This window comes from Bos indicus x Bos taurus, chromosome 16 (genome assembly GCF_003369695.1).
Source record: "Bos indicus x Bos taurus breed Angus x Brahman F1 hybrid chromosome 16, Bos_hybrid_MaternalHap_v2.0, whole genome shotgun sequence".
Classification (NCBI taxonomy): Eukaryota; Metazoa; Chordata; class Mammalia; order Artiodactyla; family Bovidae; genus Bos; species Bos indicus x Bos taurus.
In genome coordinates this window covers 45264844-45284244 of record NC_040091.1, presented here as the reverse complement: position 1 = coordinate 45284244, position 19401 = coordinate 45264844, and the positions used below count along the sequence as shown (strand labels likewise).

Below are 19401 nucleotides of genomic sequence, written 5' to 3'. Positions count from 1 at the left end.
AGGCCTTTATCCTGAGGGAAGGGCGGCCACCTCTGGATTCACAGTAGTGAAGGGACAGTTAGATTCTTAACTGTGGTGCAGGGGCTGGGGGGCTGTGAAGCCAACCAGGTGAAGAAGTTCACACAGGCAGAGCAGAGGGGCTGACAGGAGGGAGCTGGCAGGTTTGGGGTGGGATGATGGGTAAGGAAGGTTCTGTGGGGCCATTTCCAAGGTGTGCCCTGGGGGTCTGCTGGCCCTGCGCGGCCTCCTCCGCATGGTGGTTCCTGATGTGCGGGCAGTACTCTGACCAATATTCTGGCCTTGGCCACCTTGCCCTCCTCCCTCCAGAGTAGAAGGCAATGCCTGCAGAGCAGACCTACAGGCAGGAGAGGGGGGGTTGGCTGTAGGGGCAGAAGCCCCCACCTTATGAGAGAGGGGAGGCAGGCAGGAGTTTTGTCTGCCCTGAGGGCTGCTGCGGGGTCTTTGGTCCCGCAGGCCTCCCCCGACCCTGCAGCCTAGCCCACATAGCTAGGCCCCGGTGAAAGAGTGTGTCCTGGCATGTGATCTGTTCCATAAAGGTTAGTCCAGCCCATCTTGAGGAAAACGGGGAATGTCAAGGGAAACCTGGACAGAATCCCGGAGGATCTGACTTTCCCCCCAACCAATAGGAGGGTCTTAGCACTCATCCCTGTGGGGTAGACTTCTGGCTCCAGGCCCCCAGAGTTCCTGACTCTGGCCCCTCCCTCTTCCATTTCCATTTTGGCCAGTTCTAGGAAGCTAAGCCTCTGCTGCTTATTTTAAAATGTGCCCTGAATATTTGTGGAAGTTGGAGAGAAATGATGAGGGTGATGCCCCCACACACAACCTGAGTGGGGTCTCCACCATGTAGCTGCCCCGAGCTGTCAGTGGCGCTGAGGGAGAGCCTCTGTGATCCCAGGGAGGAGGGCAGGTGAGATGTTATCTGTGTGGAAGAGCACCCTGAGATGGCAGGAGGAAGGCGTACCTGGGGAAACCGGGGGAACCTGTGTTTACTAAAGACCTCCTATGTGTCCAGCACTGCACACACATTGTTATTTAATCCTCATTCAGTCCAACAAGAAGGAAATGGCAACCCACTCCAGTATTTTTGCCTGGAGAATCCCATGGACAGAGCAGTGTGGTGGGCTACGGTTCATAGGGCCACAAAGAGCCAGACACAACTGAGCGACTGAACACACACAGTCCAACAAGCCTGTAGGACTGGGGTCCTTGTCCATCTGTCTCATAGTAACCAGGACGCTGAGACTCAAAGTCACCCAACCCATCCTGACCCCACCTCCACCCCACCCCACCCTAGTCATTGCCCTGTGACTCCAGACACACAGGTGAGTTTCCAACCCAGGTCTGGCTCCAACACCCACATCCTCCTCCCCCAGACCATCCAAGAAGGATGTGGATCAGATCAAGAAATCAATGCTCAGGGAGACCAGCGGTGTAGGCAATGTTCATAGGCTGCTAAATGCCACCATGGGGCTCTCCAGGCAAGAATACAGGAGTAGGTTACCATTTCCTTCTCCAGACCCTGATGCTGGGAAAGATTGAAGGCAAAAGGAGAAGAGGGTGACAGAGGATGAGATGGTCAGATAGCATCACCAAGTCAATGGACATGAATTTGAGCAAACTCCAGAAGATAGTGGAGGGCAGAGGAGCCTGGTGTGCTGCAGTCCATGGGGTTGCAAAGAGTCAGACAGGACATAGTGACTGAACATCAATGAATGCCACTAGGGCAGGGGCTCCGGGAGCCACTGAGAGCATCTTCAGTTTGGTCAGTATTGGAGCTTCAGCTTCAGCATCAGTCCTTTCAATGAATATTCAGGACTGATTTCCTTTAGGATTGACTGGTTTGATCTCCTTGCAGTCCAAGGGACTCTCAGGAATTTTCTCCTATGCCACAGTTCAAAAGCATCAATTCTTCAGCACTTAGCTTTCTTTATGGTCCAACTCTTACATCCATACATGACTACTGGAAAAACCATAGCTTTGACTAGATGGACGTTTGTCGGCGAACTAATGTCTCTGCTCTTTAATATGCTGTCTAGGTTCATCATAGCTTTTCTTCCAAGGAGCAAGTGTCTTAATTTCATGACTGCAGTCACCATCTGCAGTGATTTTGGAGCCCAAGAAAATAAAGTCTCTCACTGTTTCCATTGCTTCCCCATCTATTTGCCATGAAGTGATGGGATCGGATGCCAAGATCTTAGTTTTTTGAATGTTGAGTTTTAAGTCAGCTTTTTCACGCTCCTCTTTCACTTTTATCAAGAGGCTCTTTAGTTCCTCTTCACTTTCTGCCATAAGGGTGGTGTCACCTGCATATCTGAGGTTATTGGTATTTCTCCCGGCAATCTTGATTCCAGCTTATGCTTCATCTAGCCCAGCATTTCTCACGATGTACTCTGCATATAAGTTAAATAAGCAGGGTGACAATATACAGCCTTGACGTACTCCTTTCCCAATTTGGAACCAGTCCATTGTTCCATGTCTGGTTCTAAATGTTGCTCCTTGACCTGCATACAGATATCTCAGGAGGCAGGTAAGATGGTCTGATATTCCCATCTCTTCAAGAGTTTTCCAGTTTGTTGTGATCCACACAGTCAAAGGCTTTAGTGTAGTCAATGAAACAGAAGTAGATGTTTTTCTGGAACTCTCTTGCTTTTTCGATGATCCAACAGATGTTGGCAATTTGATCTCTGGTTCCTCTGCCTTTTCTAAATCCAGCTGGAACATATGGAAGTTCTCAGTTCATGTACTATTGAAGCCTCACTTGGAGAATTTTGAGCATCACTTTGCTAGCATGTGAGATGAGTGCAATTGTGAGGTAGTTTGAGCATTCTTTGGCATTGCCTTTCTCTGGCATTGGAATGAAAACTGACCTTTTCCAGTTATGTGGCCACTGCTGAGTTTTCCAAATTTGCTGGCATATTGAGTGCAGCACTTTCACAGCATCATCTTTCAGGATTTGAAATAGCCTAGCTGGAATTCCATCACCTCACTCGCTTTGTTTGTAGTGATGCTTCCTAAGGCCCACTTGACTTCGCATTCCAGGATATCTGGCTCTAGGTGAGTGATCACACCATCATGGTTATCTGGGTCATGAAGATCTTTTTTGTACAGTTCTTCTGTGTATTGTTGCCACCTTTTCTTAATGTCGTCTGCTTCTGTTAGGTCCATAGATGTCCTCAGCACACTTGTTTCCAGGGTCCAGGGTGTGGTTGAGCTCGCCTTGCTCGGTGGGTCCCTCGGCTTCCTATGGGCCCAACTCCCTGCCCATCCTGGGGTCTCTCTTTGGCCAGATTCAGCCTTTGGTGTGATTCTGATTTGTGAGCGTTTCTGACACTGCCCCTGATCCATCTCCTGATGCTGGGAGCTCCTTGCACAGCTGGGCACTGCCCCACTGCCCTCTCTCTTTTGTAGGAATGTTTTGTGAACTTGAGAAAAAAATGGGAAAGGGCCAATTCCCTCTGTCCAGCCCATTAATTCTGCATTCTCAGGCCCGAATTAACCTTGGCAAGGCTTTGAGAGGAGAGAGTAATTCTAACCTTAAAAATCTGCTGATTAAAGCTGGTTTCAGGAATTCGATTCCACTTAATGTCTTGGCAGGGAGCCCAGCCTTGCATTAACATAGCCAGACAGAGTCCTGGCGTTTTCCTCCAGCTTCGTAATAAACAAAACCCCATCGGCCGCTTTACACAAGAATTCCTTGCCTGGACTCCCTGGCTGCGAGCGGCTGCGTGTGTTCAAGGGAGCCCTGGGTACCAGGATGGTGTCACGGGTGCCTGGATGGGGCGGCGCTGGGAGCTGAGTTCTAGCGGGCTCCAGAGCGAAGCGGTAATTACAGCCAAAGTGCCAGCCCTGCGTGTGCTGAGCAGGGCAGTCGTCAGAGGGCCGTTCGAGTTTTGGACAGCTCTTAACATCTGAATGTCTTCTGGGGGCTATGGGGTGGGCTCCCGGTGTCCTCCCTTCTGAAAACAGGGGACCAAAGCACGCAAGAAGAGAAGGGCAAGGACGGCTATCCAGGAATGCACACGGAAAACTTCCAGCACCATGGATGCAGCCCCCAGCCCCCTACAGAGGCTCAGTGACCCTCCCCTCTAATTAGTCACCACATAGTCTAAAACCGGCAAGATCCAGTTATGATGTGTCCGCCTAAACAGATCGGTGGGCAAGGGGAACACCAGCCAGACCGAGAATTCCTCGTAGGCGTTCATTTTCCTCATCAGAGTCTCCACTCGGTGCAGGTGGGGGCCCGTGGGCAATGCGGGGGCTCTGAAACCACTGGTGGAAAGCAGCGGGGAGGGGATGGAGGGACAGAGCTGGGGAAGGAGGCCGCGATCAGTGCAAACCACGTTCCGGATCCGTTCCAGCCACCTGGCTGGGCTCCAAGAAACAGGTCTCAGCAATGCACTTTGATGAGAGAGAGGAAATTTCACTTTATTTATTTATTATTTATGCCCAGTACTCTTAGGAAGTATTTGGGATAAAAACAGCCCAGACACAGTGAAACAGGCTAAAAGAACAGGAACTTCAAAGTGGGAAGGTAACCAGATCAGAGTATGGAGAGAGAGAGGGAGAGAGAGAGAGGAGGAGAGGGAGAAAGAGACAGACAGGCGTTCCTACTGCTGCTGGCAGAGTGTGGGGTGCTGCCCGGCGCACCCAGTGGGAAAAGGTGAATGAACACCCTCGTGGGGGTCCTGGGAACCAGGTGCCAGAAGGGACTTCTGAGACACAGAAATGCCTGGGTGACGTGATTTCCCAGAGCAGTTTGACAAATGCTGGGGACAGGGAGAAGGAGAGGAGATCACAGACCCAGCTCAGAGTCCCCAGGAGATGGGAAAGGGGGCAGGTTAGAGTGGCCAAATACCTGGACAGACCCCAGCAGAGGCTCTACCCTTGGGGTCACGTATGGGAACAGACGCTGGTAGAGACCACAGAGGGTTAAGCCCACGGCCCCCTCCCACCTGCCCTGGTCTCCAGCTGGAGATTCATGACTCAGATCAAGTCCTTCCCTAAATCCAAATTTACCTTATTATCAATTTTTAGCCATTATTCCATTTTATGCCCACTAATTTATTAATCCTGGAAACCCCCAAAAACAATAAAGCTGAGGCTCCAAGGGATTTTATTTATATCTTTAAACATGATTTTTATGCCTTTTTATCTAAAAATTCATTTAATTTTTATCACCCTCCTCATTCATGTCGTGGTTAGGCTGCAGTGGCTCAATTTAGATGGGTTCCTCCCGCAAATGCTCAGCCTCCCCCGTGGGAAGGTGGCCCAGGTGAGCGGAGGCAGGTGGGTTTGATGCTGTGCAGTGGCCCCAGGTCAGGACTGTCTCCTCTCCAGTCCCTGGAAAAGGCCAGCGGTGAGGGGACTTCCCGGAACACACAGCATCCCCTCATCCCTTATCCCTGCCCCTCACTTCCTCTTCAGGTTCATTTATAGCTACTGAAAGGGCCTGTGCTGTGAAGATGACCTAGAACTTTCCAGAGTGAAAACTGAGCACCTTTCTCCAAGACCCACTGCCTGTGTTTCTCACCATTCCCCACCCAGACCCAGGGGCCATGAAGCCTGAAGTCGGGGTGGGAGGCACTGCCTCCGTCCTTCCCCCCAGGCTACAGCCCACCTGTCCTCCCCGCAACAGAGCCCCCACCTGGAGGGTCTCCGTGGTGCTTTCTTCTCGCCCAAGGTGCCACCCCCCGATCCTACGTGCCCTTCCTCTGAGCTCCGCCAGTTCAGGTGCCTGGGGGAGGGTGGGGGGGTATCTCTCCTGTCTCCAGGGACTAGGGGCCCACAGGCACTTCCTGCAGGACAATGGGGTGAGGTCACACATGTGCTGGGCCTGCCAGGCACTACCCTATTCTCCCCTGCACGCTGCCCATCTGGGCGGGGTGGCAGTTTGTTGTCCCCACATCAGTTTCTGTCTGCCCCTCAATCCCCCCAGCTCCAAGGACACAGCCTGTGACCCTGGACAAGGTGTTGACATCCCTGAGACCCCATTTGCACATCTGCACACAGGGGTTTGGGTTCTGGGAGGTGCCGTCAGAGATCATCTTAGGAGAGGCTGGAGGCCCAGTCAATGATGATCTAATATTCCAGGTCTCTCCTGTCACCCAACCCCGGAGGCCGAATCAGACTGCAATCCATTTAGCTCAAACTAATTTTAAAGCAATTCGCTATTTAACAAGTTCTGAGGCCCTGTGCTTTTGCAGGCAGCCTGCGAATTCAATCATTTAGTCTAATCTTAGATTAATACAAACCAAATCCTCTCTCTCAACCACAAGACTGAAGGTCCTGGAGGCAAGGGTGCAGGCCAGGCACAGAGCAGACAATATGGAGTGTGGTTTACACGCCCTCCTATTACATGGGAGCCAAGGCCCAGCCCAACCCAGGCGACTTTCGAGTGTGGCCATTACCATATCAGACACTGGAACTGGAAAATTCATCTGCCCTGCCTGGAATATTCTCGATGAATGGCTGTGCCCTGTCATTGCTTCAGAGCAGGATGAAATCTTCATCTCGGTGGATTTTCCCTTCCCTTCTATTATCTCTTTTTCTTCTGCCACCTTTACATCATGTGTGCATGCTCAGTCACTTCGCTCCTGTCTGACTCTTTGAGACCCCACAGACTGTAGCCTGACAGGCTCCTCTCTCCATGGGATTCTCCTGGCAAGAATACCGGAGTGGGTTGCCATGCCCTCCTCCAGGGGATCTTCCCCTTCCAGGGATCAAACCCATGTCTTCTGCATCTCCTGAATTGGCAGGTAGATTCTTTACCTACTGAGTCACCTGGGAAGCCCCTTTACCATGATGCCTCTTAAATCTCTTCATCTTTGTCATGTGTGCGTCAGATTCAAGTGTGAGAGAAACCAGGCACTTAAAATCTGTACTCTCATTCCCTTGTGGAGATATTCGTCTCCCCAGGGAGAGACAGGCAAAGCCACTGGGGGACCTGAGACCTGAGACCAGGCCACTGAGGAGGCACGTGGGCCACGAGCCTAACCCAGCTCTCTCTCCCACCCCTGCTGGTGGCCTGGCCTAGTGCAGAACTGTTTGCAGAGGAGGTGGCAGGGGGACCCTCATAGGGAGGATTGTTGTCCTTTAGTCGCTTAGTCGTGTCTGACTCTTCTGTGACCTCATGGGCTGTAGCCCACCAGCCTCATCTGTCCATGGAATTTCCCAGGCAAGAATACTGAAGTGGGTAGCCATTCCCTTCTCCAGGGGATCTTCCTAACCAGGGTTTTCAAACATGCATCTCATGCATTGGCAGGTGGATTCTTTACAGCTGAGCCACCTGGGAAGCCCCATAAAGACGATTAGAGATGGAGATTAGCTGTAAACACCCTAGTCTGGGGACACAGTAGGTATTATCTCTATGTTAAAGGAGGCTTTGGTGGGGAGACGGGAGGCAGGGGGAGAAACTGGGGAGTGAGCTTTTCTGCGTTGAACACAGGGACTCAGGGGTTCACTCACTGTGAGCACCAACCATCCAACATTCCAGCCCCCCAAAGTGGAGCTGCCCCCAACACCCCAGCCTCCACTTCTTCCCCCAGGCCATAGCTTCTCCAAATCTTGGGTCCAGGGATCCCAGGTTCCAGGGGGCCCCACTGAGCATCTCTGAACTGGGCCCCTGCTCATGTTCTCTGGAACCTCAGGGTCCAGTAGAACTTCCTGTGACAATGGGGAGCCACTGACTCCTGTGAGCACTTGAAATGAGCCTAGTGCCAAGGAACTGGAATTTCTAGTTTCTAGTTTATTTCATTCTACGTAATTTGAATTTGAACAAATTCTCCTAACTGTGATGCCCTCCTCTAGAAAGACCTGTGTCTCAATGCTAGGGATGTGCATTCCCACGGTCCACAGAATAAGATTCTGGGCTCGAGTTTCCCCAGAGGAGGAGGTCAACAGCAGGCTTTGGCTTTGGGGGTTCCCTGCCTCCTGTGGGAGGGGGCCCCAAAGAGCAGAATGCAAAGGTCTTGCCCAGAGAAGAAATTTTGTAGGTGATCAAGGCCATGGGGATGAAAAGCAGCTTCACCTCTCCAGTCCTGCTCTGGCTGCTTTCAGCTGCCCTTACTTTATTTCATTGAATTCTGCTTAGTTCATAAAATGAAGACACTTGACCAGGAGAGGAAGCCTTGTTCTCACTGAATACCTGTTACATGCCAGGACATCCTCCATGCCAAGCATGGTGCCCGAGTGTCTGTTGATCTCACACTTAGGTGATGCATGTCTCACTCTGGCCCCCAAAACACACTTCTACAACTGAGTCCAATTTGAAAAACAATCAGGTCCTCTGAGCTTCCTTCGGACAATGCTGGGGAGTGTGATATACTCGGTAGTTGTTGTTGTTCAGTTGCTAAGTCATGTCCTACTCTGCGACTGCAGGGACTGCAGCACTCCAGGCTTCCCTGTCCATCACCAACACCCAGAGCCTGCTCAAACTCATGTCCATTGAGTAGGTGATGCCATCCAACCATCTCATCCTCTGTCGTCCCCTTCTCCTCCTGCCTTCAATCTTTTCCAGCATCAGGGTCTTTTCCAATGAGTCAGTTCTTCAGTTCAGGTAGCCAAAGTATTAGAGCTTCAGCTTCAGCAACAGTCCTTCCAATGAATATTCAGGACTGATTTCCTTTAGGATGGGCTGGTTTGATATTCTTGCAGTCCAAGGGACTCTCAAGAGTCTTCTCCTGTGCCATAGTTTGAAAGCATCAATTCTTCAGTGCTCAGCCTTCTTTGTGGTCCAACTCACATCCATATGTGACTACTAGAAAAGTCATAGCTTTGACTATTTGGATCCTCGTTGGTAAAATGATGTCTCTTCTTTCTAACACACGGCCTAGGTTTGTCATAGCTTTCCTTCCGAGGAGCAAATGTCTTTTAATTACATCGCTGCAGTCATTTTGGAGCACAAGAAAAGAAAATCTGTCACTGGTGCACTTTTTCCATTCTACTTGCCATAAATTGATAGGACTGGATACCATGATCTTAGTTTTTTGAATGTTGAGTTTTAAGCCAGCTTCTTCACTCTCTCACCCTCATCAAGAGTTCCTCTTCACTTTCAGCCAGTAGAGTAGTATCGTCTGCATATCTGAGATTGTTGATGTTTCTCCTGGCAGTCTTGATTCCAGCTTATAATTCATCCAGCCTGGCATTTTGCATGATGTACTCTGCATAAATTAAATAACAGAGGTGACAATATACAGCCTTGTTGTACTCCTTTCCCAATTTTGAACCAGTCCATTGTTCCATGTCCAATTCTAATTGTTGCTTCTTGACCCATATACAGGTTTCTCAGGAGACAAGTAAAGTGATCTGTACTCCCATCTCTTTAAGAATTTTCCACAGTTTGTTGTGATCCACACAATCAAAGGCTTTAGCATAGTCAATGAAGCAGAAGTAGAGGTTTTTCTGGTATTTCCCTGTTGTCTCCATGATCCAATAAATGTTTGCAATTTGATCTCTGGTTCCTCTGCCTCTTCGAAATCCAGCTTGTAGATCTGGAAGTTCTCAGTTCACATACTGCTGAAGTCTATCTTGAAGGATTTTGAGCATAACCTTGCTAGCATGTGAAATGAGTGCAATTGTACAGTAGTTGGAACATTCTTTGACATTGCCTTTCTTTGGGATTGAAATGAAAATTGACCTTTTTTAGGTTTCCATCATGGTTATCTGGGTCATTAAGACCTTTTTTGTGTGTGTTTCTTCTGTGTATTCTTGCCATCTCTTCTTAATCTCTTCTGCTTCTGTTAGGTCCTTACTGTTTCTGTCATTTATCATGCCCATCCTTGCATGAATGGGATATCTCTAGTTTTGATATCTCTAGTTTTCTTGAAGACATCTCATATCTTTTCAATTCTATTGTTTTCCTCTATTTCTTTGCATTGTTCATTTAAGCAGGCTTCTTATCTCTCCTTACTATTCTCTGGAACTCTGCATTCAGTTGAGTTTATCTTTTCCTTTCTCCCTTGTCTTTCACGTATCTTCTTTCCTCAGCTATTTGTAGAACCTCCCCAAACAACCACTTTGCCTTCTTGCATTTCTTTTTCTTTGGTATGGTTTTGGTCACTGCCTCCTGTACAATAGATAGATTGCATCCATAGATATTTAGGCACTCTACCAGGTCTAATCCCTTGAATCTGCTCATCATCTCCACTGTATAATCATAGGGATTTTATTTAGGTTACACCTGAATGGTCTAGTAGTTTTCCCTACTTTCTTCAATATAAGCCTGAATTTTGCAATACCGAGCTGATGATCTGAGGCACAGTTAGCTCCAGGTCTTGTTTTTGCTGACTGTATAGAGCTCCATCTTCAGCTGCAAAAAAACATAATCAATTTGATTTCAGTATTGATCATCTGGTGATGCCCATGTGTAGAGTTGTCTCTTGGGTTGTTGGAAAGGGTGTTTGCTATGACCAATGCATTCTCTTGACAAAATTCTGTTAGCCTTTGCACTGCTTCATTTTGTACTCCAAGGCCAAATTTGCCCATTATTCCAGGTATCTCTTGACTTCCTACTTTTGCATCCCAATCCCCTATAATGAAGAGGACATCTTTTTTGGTGTTAATTCTAGAAGGTCTTGTAGGTCTTCATAGAATTGGTCAACTTTAGCTTTTTTGGCATCAGTGGTTGGGGCATAGAGTTGGATTACTCTGATGTTAAAGAGTGCTCTTTACATTTTTTTTTTAATGGTTAGGAAAAAATCCAAAGAAGAATGATATTCATGACAGGTGAAAATTGTGCAAAATTCAAATTCCAGTGTCCATAAATAAAGTTTGGGGACACATTCATTACCTGTCTTCTAAACTGCTTTTGCCCCCTCCAGAATATAGCTGAGCAGCAATAGCAGAGACCACCTGACTCACAAGGCTGAGGATATCTACTTCTGGCCCTTTGCAGAAAGTCTGCCAATCCCTGTGATAGGGGAGCTGCTGATGGGAACATTGGATGGCAGAGGGGGTGTCTAATACCCTGAGGCACAGCCCACATCCTATGCTGCCCCCTGCCTCCAGAGGGGTCATTTCCAGGGATTCCTGCCACTGACTGCATCAGGAGAGTCTCTGTGGAGGAGGGAGGATCTGAGATCGACTCAGGAGGGTGGAGTTTGCACAGGAGAGGATGGAGCCCACCCTGGGGTGTGGGATTGTACAAGTGAACATGTGGAAGTGGGAAGCACTGGGTCAGCTTGCTAACAGCGAGTCAACCGTTTTCTAGAGCAGAAGCCAAGAGTGGCAGAAACCATGGGGGGTGGGAGGGGCTGAGCTCCTGTTGGAAAGAAACAGTTGGAGACAGAGACGGAGAAGCAGCCTTTGAGAGCTGGACGGGAAGGGGGCCCATCCTCCAGTCTCCATGCCCACCAATAAACATCTCACCACCTGAGACATTCCCTTCTTGGTCCACCGAGGCCACTGGATTATCGAGCCCTGATGGACCGTCTGGCACCTGGGGGACCCCCGGCAGCTGAATCTGTTAGGAAAAAAAATCCCTTTGAGGAGATTTGAGGATGACATTGCCTTCAGAAACATCCCTTTCCAAAACATATATTTCGAAGTGAAGGGAGTTCTTGTCTGCTATTGGTTTCCCCTGTAATTGTATCTTTCTTCTTTACTTAAGAAAAAAAAGAAAAAACAGCCTATAGTGTCACACAAGCAATTTTGAATATTTAAGAAAAAAACTCTTCCTTGCTCAACTGTCATTTGAAAGGGAAGCTGTCATACCTTAATTTTTCGACTATAACTAATTTGAGTGTTACTTTCATCTAAAGGGCGATGTTCGCCTGCATTTCCTATAAATAGCTAGTTGTTTTCTCTTGTTCTTTCCTTGTTTTATGTGATGCACATAAACAAGGGGCCCAGTGTGTCCTTTCCTGCAAACACCCCACACGCGGGTGCACCCATCCCTTGCACTCACACATACACACACACATAGACACGCACACTCAGCAGCACCCACCAGCCCCAGATGGAACTCCCCGCCTCCATCATGTCACAGCCCCCAGATGCAAACCTCAACCCAGGGACCACCCCCAGGGGACGCCCAGAGCCTGATCAAAAAGCACCAGAAGCTGGTACTACACAGATGACTACAGAAAAACGCGATGGCTTTTTTGATTAGCGGTTAAAGGAATGGATTTGATATGCTGTGTGCAATTAATCCATGATTGGCTTGGGGATAACTCTGTCATGTGGACTGAAAACGGGCAGGAAGGCTGCAGCGTGAAGATGATGGTGACCATGAGAACTGGCCAGGGAGCCTGGATCAGGATGGGGCCGTGGGTGGTTTGGAGTTGTGAGGTATATAGGCACGCAGTGAGGTGGCCTGGCATGGCACATACCCACTGGTCAGAGAATCTGTGAATTCAAGTCTTGTCTGCTCCACCTACCTGAGCCAGCAGGCACGGCTCTGTGCTGCTGAAACCAGCCTGAGTGGATGGACCCCACTCCTGGGCATTCCACACCATTCCTATGCTGAGGACATGGAGATTCCTACTGCCAGCCCAGATCCAGAGCTCGGCAACCTTCCGCTTTCTGTGTGTCTTCTCTTGGGGGTCTTACGAGCTCCTCAGAATCTCCAGTAGAAATGTGAAATCAGCCCTCACAGCTTCCCAGGAGACAGAGAGAGGAAGGTGCCCACTTTGCAGCCGGGCTGGAGGACAGCCCTCCCAGAAGGCGGACGGCAGGTCTCCCCCCATGAGCAGGATGCCTTGCTCTGAAATCCATCCCTACTGGCCCTAGTTCACTAAGACCAGGCACTGGAAGCCTCCCTCCAGACAGCTATCCAACACTTGTCAGTTTTCCTTGAAACTGAAGCTTAGTCCCCTCCCTTTTTAAATAGTATTTATTTGGGTGCACCAAGTCTTAGTTGCAACGTGTGAGGTCTTGCAGGTGTGGCATGCAGAATCTAGTTCTCTGACCAGGGGTCGAACCCGGGCCCCCCTGCATTGTGAACTCAGAGTCTTAACCACTGGACTGCCAGGGAAGTCCTCACAAGCAGAAATTAAACATGTATCGTCTCTGGGTCTTGCCCTGCACCAGGCTGTTGAGACCAGTGTTCTGAGGGTACTGTTTGGGGGAATTTTGGGCCACCTTCATTGAAAGGTCCTGCCTGCCAGGAGCTCCCTTCCAGGAGGTACAGATAGATATGTCAGCTATGGACTGACTGGTGTGCTAGGCAGGGAAACACTGTCCAGCAGGACTGTCTGATGCCTTCAGGCTTCTTGAGTCCTTGGGCCTCCCTGGGGAGCTTCCTCCCTCGATGCCATTTGACACAGCTGCTCTTGTCCAGGGTGCCTCTCTCCCACCTTTCTAAGATTGTGCTTCTCATCTGTGGAGACCAGAGACATCAGATCACCAGGGTGGTTGGAGTAACATCTAAAAATAGACTAGCTAGGTTCTGAGTGAGGCCCCAAGGGTTCCTCTGATTAAAATGCATGAGCCTTGATGTAGAAACGGCAATTTTTCTTTTTAACATCACTCTGTTTATTGGATGGTGCTGGATGGTTCAGGATAGGGGAGAGTGCCCAAGAGGAGGGTGCTGGGATGTCTGGGGAGAGGGTCCGTGGTCTCCTTAGAGGGAAACACAGTAGGTGTTTGGTAAACTCTCGGTAATTACCTAGCACTTGGTGCAAGGATGCTGCAGACCAACCCAGACAGAATGCAGTTAATGGAGGGGCAGATGGTGCTGCAAATGGCCATGTTCTTTTTCAAGTTCAAAGAAAAGCGGTGGAAAGAGAAAGAGACAGGTGAAGAGGGGCAGTCGTTGCAAACTCTCGAGAGGATGAACAGTGCAAAAAGAGGCTTTCATTTCAAAGAGAGGGAGAGACTTCTCCCAACAGTTTATGTCTCCCTCCATCCGGCTCATGGCCTGACTGAAAGCAATGAAACTGCCCACAAGGACACGCAGCATCCAAATGAAGGGCTGATGTAAGTTGCAGGTGGCTTTCTCCTCCACAGCAACCAAACGCTCATAGGAACTGTCCAGACATGAGGCTCCTTTGGCAGGAAGGAATGAGCTATCAAAAAAATAGTTTTGTTCTGTTTTTTTTTTTTTTTTTTAAGAAAGAAACACAGTTTATTGAAAACCAGAAAAGTCGGAAAAGAATATTGCCTTCTTAATAATAAATACACATTTTGTGGGCAAGAATTGCAAGGGAATCGTTTAAATTAATTTCCGCTTTGTTTGTTTGGTTTGTACAGGGCTTAAGTCCCAGCTGACAGCAATCTGTAAAAGTTCTAACATATTGGAAATCTGATTTTCTTGCAGCCAGAGTCCCATAGTCCAAAATGATTTCTCTTTCAGCTCTGCTAATCAGACAGGCAGGGCTCAAATGGACTCGTAGTTGAACCAAATTGCACTTGGTCTTTTTGAGGGTGTGAAAAATAACTGATGAAAGCTGTAAACGCAGAGCTGCTGGCCATCACTCTCTGCAGAGTTGGTGTGGGTGTTGGGGGACTTCGGTGAGAGGGGAGGGGAACACCTTCCTGTCCTCCGTCCTCTGAGGCTCTGTGGCCTGCCTTCTCTTTCTGCCCCTTCTGGAACCTGTGCTATGGGAAGCTAGGGGAACTCCAAAGAAAATAGAAGAAGTTCATTCTAATTTGGAATTGGAGGCTCCAAAAGAGAAGAACAATTTCCTCCCGCTCAGACTCTGAGAGTTCAATTTCAGGAGGGATCTGACTGTTCTCATTAGCTCCTTTTTTCTCACCCCTACTGACAGGCAGGCCCCCACAGCGCCCAGGACATAATGTGCTGTCCTGACTTGTGTCCCTCCTTCAGTCCCGGTCAGCTCACCTGGGTCTGAGAGACAAGCCCCATGAGAGCTGTCCCTCCTCATGTCCCCTCTCTTTGCTGTCCCTGAACTTGAATCCTCACCCACCTTCTCCATCCTGGCTCGAACTGTTTTCTCAAACCAGATCCATCTGCAAAAGATGCAGGTTGATACTTGTAACAAGCACAAGTATGAATAGAAAACTAAATAAAAACCAGAAAGTGGGGGCTGTACGCAAGAGGTCTCAGGCTCTAGAGGTTAGTCTTAGGGAATGCTGCCTCTCCCCAGCCCCCCAGCCTTCAAGCTCCTCCCAGCCAGGGCCTCCAGGGAGGACTCTCCTTGGCCAGGAAAGGTCTGGAATGTGTGTCTGTTCAGTCCCTCCCCGAACACCAAAGGGTCTTAACCCAGACTCTCTGCATGAGCACCAGGGTAACTCCCAGGGTAACTGCCCTAAAGTGATGGGCATAATGTACACCTATGTGCATTCTCCTGGCCCCTGCCTTGTCTGGGTTCTCACGTGTCCCCATGGCCCCACAAGGGTGAGCACCCCAGCTGTCCATCCTTGTTTGCCCACTGGGGTGTTCCAACTATGCTTCTTAGGTGTACCCCAGACCTTAGCCTTGGTCGTAGAGACAGACGTGGAGGCACCCACCCCTCGGTCTCCCTGGGGTGGTGGCAGTGTGCGTGGCCCTTTCTTGCTCCTTCTCTGTTCTCTGTTCCTCCTTTCCCTCTTTCCAACTGAATTCTCGTTTTTCCTCTCTCCCTAGTGCTTGTACGGCTGCTATGTCCATTCCTCCATCATCCCCACCTTCCACCGGAGGTGCTACTGGCTCCTTCAGGTAGGTGGCTGGGACTGGATTCTTCTTCCGTCTCTGGTACTGGGGAAGGGTCTGCGGAGGGGGCTGAGTCGGGCGGGGCTCCTGTGTGCGGCGGCCTCGGGCCCAGGCGCCCTGGTCAGCTTTGATGTTGACATGTGGCACTGAGGCCAGCTGTGCAATTGGCCCAGTGCAATGTCAGGTACCAGGAAAAGGAGAAACTGGCAGGGAGAGTCCTTGCCTGCCTCGTGAGGATAAAGTCCCGCCAGGTGCTTCCAGGGTACCTCAGTTTCCTTCAAATGAGGACAGGGAAGGCTGGGCACTGTGCCCCTGACTGAGAAAAGCCTTTTGGCTTAAAATCACATGTTTGTTTTCTCACGTGGGTTCATTGTCGTCGGCACATGTGTAAAATTGGCTTCCAGAGTCACACCTTTGGCTGTCGGATTGATTGGGACAGTTGTTGGCAGAGCAGGAGCCCCTGGCTCTCGGGGAAGGGGCTCTGTAATCGATCTGTGATGTCTGCTGTGGAGCAATGTGGAGAGGGGAGTGGAGGAGCCATCTGGAAGCCTGGCTCCTGGATCCTCTGTCCATGGTGCTGATGCACAGCCCTGAGGCCACCCAGCCTCTGGCCAATTGATTGTGTTGATGATCTTGCCTAGTAGAAGGTGTTGCTGTGTGAGTGGGAGGGTCTGAGGGATCCACCCAGTCAGCCTGAACCTGGGTCCTTTCTAAACCCTGTCCTGTGATTTTCAGCTGCTCTCTGTAGAACCCATTCCTTGGGGGGCCTTGTCTGCATCACTGCAACTTCTTGCTACTGCCTCTGCCCAGGAATTGCTGCCTCTGGCCTTTCCCTCCATAGGTCTTACTTTCTGTATCCACTTTGGTTCAAGTTAGTCTGGGTCCCAGCGGTTTGGGGATCTCCTCGACCTGGAGGATGCACTTGGAAGGGGTCCAGCAGATGGGAAAGCAAGCCCCCCACTGCTCATGGCACATGTTCTGAGACAAGAGAGTTGCACACGCCATGGAGTGCAGAAGGGCAGCTAGTTCCAGGGAAGGCAGCCTGGAAGATGTGTTCTAGGCACAGAGCAGCCTCAGCGTCCACACCTAGACCCAGCCTCTGCCCATGAGATCTGCCTTACTTCCACGAATCAAGCCCCTTGCCTTCAAACACTTCTGTTCTCTTTAGTCCCCAGAAATAACTGTCTGTGGTTCAATACGTTCATTAATGGGTAGCACCTGAGGCTGTCCAAGGAAGGAGGTGCTAATTTGCAGACACAACTTCCTCGACACCTTGACCAGGGTCAGCTTCCCGGGGTCTGTCCCCCTTGGAGGTTGGCATAGTAACACCTGCCTCTCTAATTGCTCAGCCCTCTGTCCTTGTGAAAGGGACCTTCAATGTGGGGTGATCCTTTCCAGGTCTTGTAACTAAGAATGGACCCAAGGCATTTCTCCATCTTGCAAAGGGTCTTCTATGCAGCTTCAGGGGTGGGGTGGGGGTTCCTCCTTGAGAGCAGAGATCTGGTGGAGTTGAAATGTGTTTTGTCCCCAGGGTTGCACTATGGCTGCCAGAGAATCACTCTCATCCCAAGCAGCCTTGTGATCTCATTCCTGGGTCTCCAATGCCCCAGGTCCCGTGTTGGTGTTTTCCACTTTCAGGCCCCATCAGAGTTCCTCTTTCCTCTGTCTGGCCTGACCACTGACCTCCTATTAGCGCAGCATCCCTGGAGCCAACTTCCTACCAGCCAGTCCATCTGGCAGCCCCAGCTGTCTGCTCTCCCAGGCTGCTCCCTCTCCTCCAGCCCCTTCTCTTGCACCCCTTTCTCCATTCCCTCAGGCTTTGATGGCTTTTAAATTTTGGTGGATCTCCTTCCCTCTCCTTCCGTGATCTCAGACATCTCCAGGCAGCCATGACGTCTGTGCCAATTGCTTCCCAAATCGGATTCTAGTCACTCAGGCCCCTGGAGTGGGCTCACTGTTAGACTGGGCTGCCCTCGCCTTTCTCATGGGGCCACGAAAGAAGTAGGAGGGATCCTGCTCCTCTGTCTCAGCCCTCCCCTCCCTGGCACTCTGGTCCTGGCCACTGTGTGCTGGTAATGTACCTGGGGTTACCCACATGCCTCTGGGCTTTGCTACCTTTCAGCTTCTTCCGGGGAACCCGAGTCTCCCCAAAGGCCAGGATCACATGATCTGGTTTCTCCAGGGCTGATCTGAGCCTTTCTCTCCTGGTCCCTGGGGGATTGTCTCTTCACCTTCTCCTCTGTGTCCTCAAACATCGTTCTTGTTTCTGTGAGCAGGTGACAAAGTGAGGATGTACATGGATGTGGTAAGGGGCTCCTGTGCCCGGTCCATCCCAGGTGGGAGGAGGTTAAGGAGCAAAAACCAAAGCAATAGGCACAGTGCTGCACCTGCGTGAAGCCCCAGAGCGAGTGTGGCAGTTGCCCAGCTCAGGGCAGTTGTTCTGATGCTAATTACACCACCAGGATAATGATGCGTGGCCAGGTTTAATTTCTCTGCTATTAAATAGGAAAGAAGCCATGAGACACTGGCTCAGATGGAAATCGGCCCAAGTTTGCCTCTGACACCAATTACCAAGAAAAAGGCTTGGGTGGGAGTGAAGGTGTCAGGGCACTGACGGGATGAGAGCTGAGAAAGGAGGAGCTTGGTGCCAACACGGCAACAAAGAAGTCAGTGGGTCTCTTAGGGGACCCGTGACATGCTGCTGGCCAAGGGAGCAATGAGCAGCCATGCCCCTCAAGCCCCACTGCCCAGGCGAGCAGGCTGGCTGGGGTGGGGGCCCCCATGAAAAGAAGTGGGCTTGGAGGACAAGGAAGGAGGGAAAGAGGGCTTCTGGATAAAGGAGAGTTTCCTTTGGGAGCAGCCCTACCCATCCAGCAGCTGCCGTGCTGCCTGAGTGGCCGTCTCCTGCCAGGCAGCCTCTGCGAGCTCACTCCCACCTCTGAGAGCCTCAAAGTGACATGGCTAATTCCAAGGCCTCTCAGCACTATGGGGACCCCACCCACACAGGCCTGGTTTTCCTCTCCAGCCAGACTGTCATCTTCCTCCTCCGTCTGCCCCGAGTGCCCAGCACAGATCAAGAGGGGCCAGCATGTTCCCCCTGTTACCACGCTCTGCTGCCAGGACCAGGGAGGGGCCAGCATGTCAGAGCCTGCACGGAGGTGGCTGCCCCAGCTGGAAGCGGAGGGCCGGGGAGCAGGAGGAGTGAGGGAAGGACAGGACTTGATGCGGTACTATTTCCCTGTGACCTGGCTTCAGGGAGGGTGTGACACCCCCCCCCCTCTCCATTGCTGATAAATATTTTATGAGGATGTGAATCGACAGACACTGAGGAACCAGAGTCCTCCCCTGGAGTGGAGGGCGCGTAAGGTCATTGCCGTGCTCTGTGGGCACCACATGGTCACCTTCATGGGCAGCATCTCGAGACCCCCAGAGGACCCAAGTTCAGTCCACTTCTCCAGGGCCTTTTGGGGGTTTGCCCTGGGACCTAGAGAAGCCCCTGCACCCGGCCGGCCCCACCTGCGCTCCTCACATCACCAGCACCACTGAGGGCTCCATGTGTCCCAGCTGGCGAGGCCCTCATAGGCTGCCCCAAGCTCAGCCACCACATTTCCTAGATAGATGCTGAGGCTCAGAGAGGTCAAGGTGAGACCCAGGGTCACCCAGCTGGTCAGCGATGGAGCCAGGCTGGGATCAGGCTTCCCCGTTCCTCCTTGCTCTGCCTCCCGCGGCCTTGAACATGGCTATCGTTGCAGGCGCCCAGGCCTTGAGTCTTGCTGGGGCCACGGAGGTGT

General features: G+C 50.7%; 1 protein-coding gene across 12 annotated transcripts in view; it reads left to right on the top strand.

Moving 5' to 3' along the window:
* CAMTA1 (calmodulin binding transcription activator 1) overlaps positions 1-19401 on the top strand; it is a 993257-nt gene that overhangs the window by 698978 nt on the left and 274878 nt on the right. For 11 of the 12 annotated variants that reach the window (XM_027565019.1, XM_027565020.1, XM_027565011.1 and 8 more), the window contains one exon: positions 15545-15616. The exons of the other annotated variant lie outside the window; for it this stretch is intronic. In XM_027565019.1, coding sequence (XP_027420820.1) covers positions 15545-15616 — 72 coding nt within the window. The remainder of the gene's footprint in view (positions 1-15544; positions 15617-19401) is intronic. 12 annotated transcript variants of the gene reach the window in all.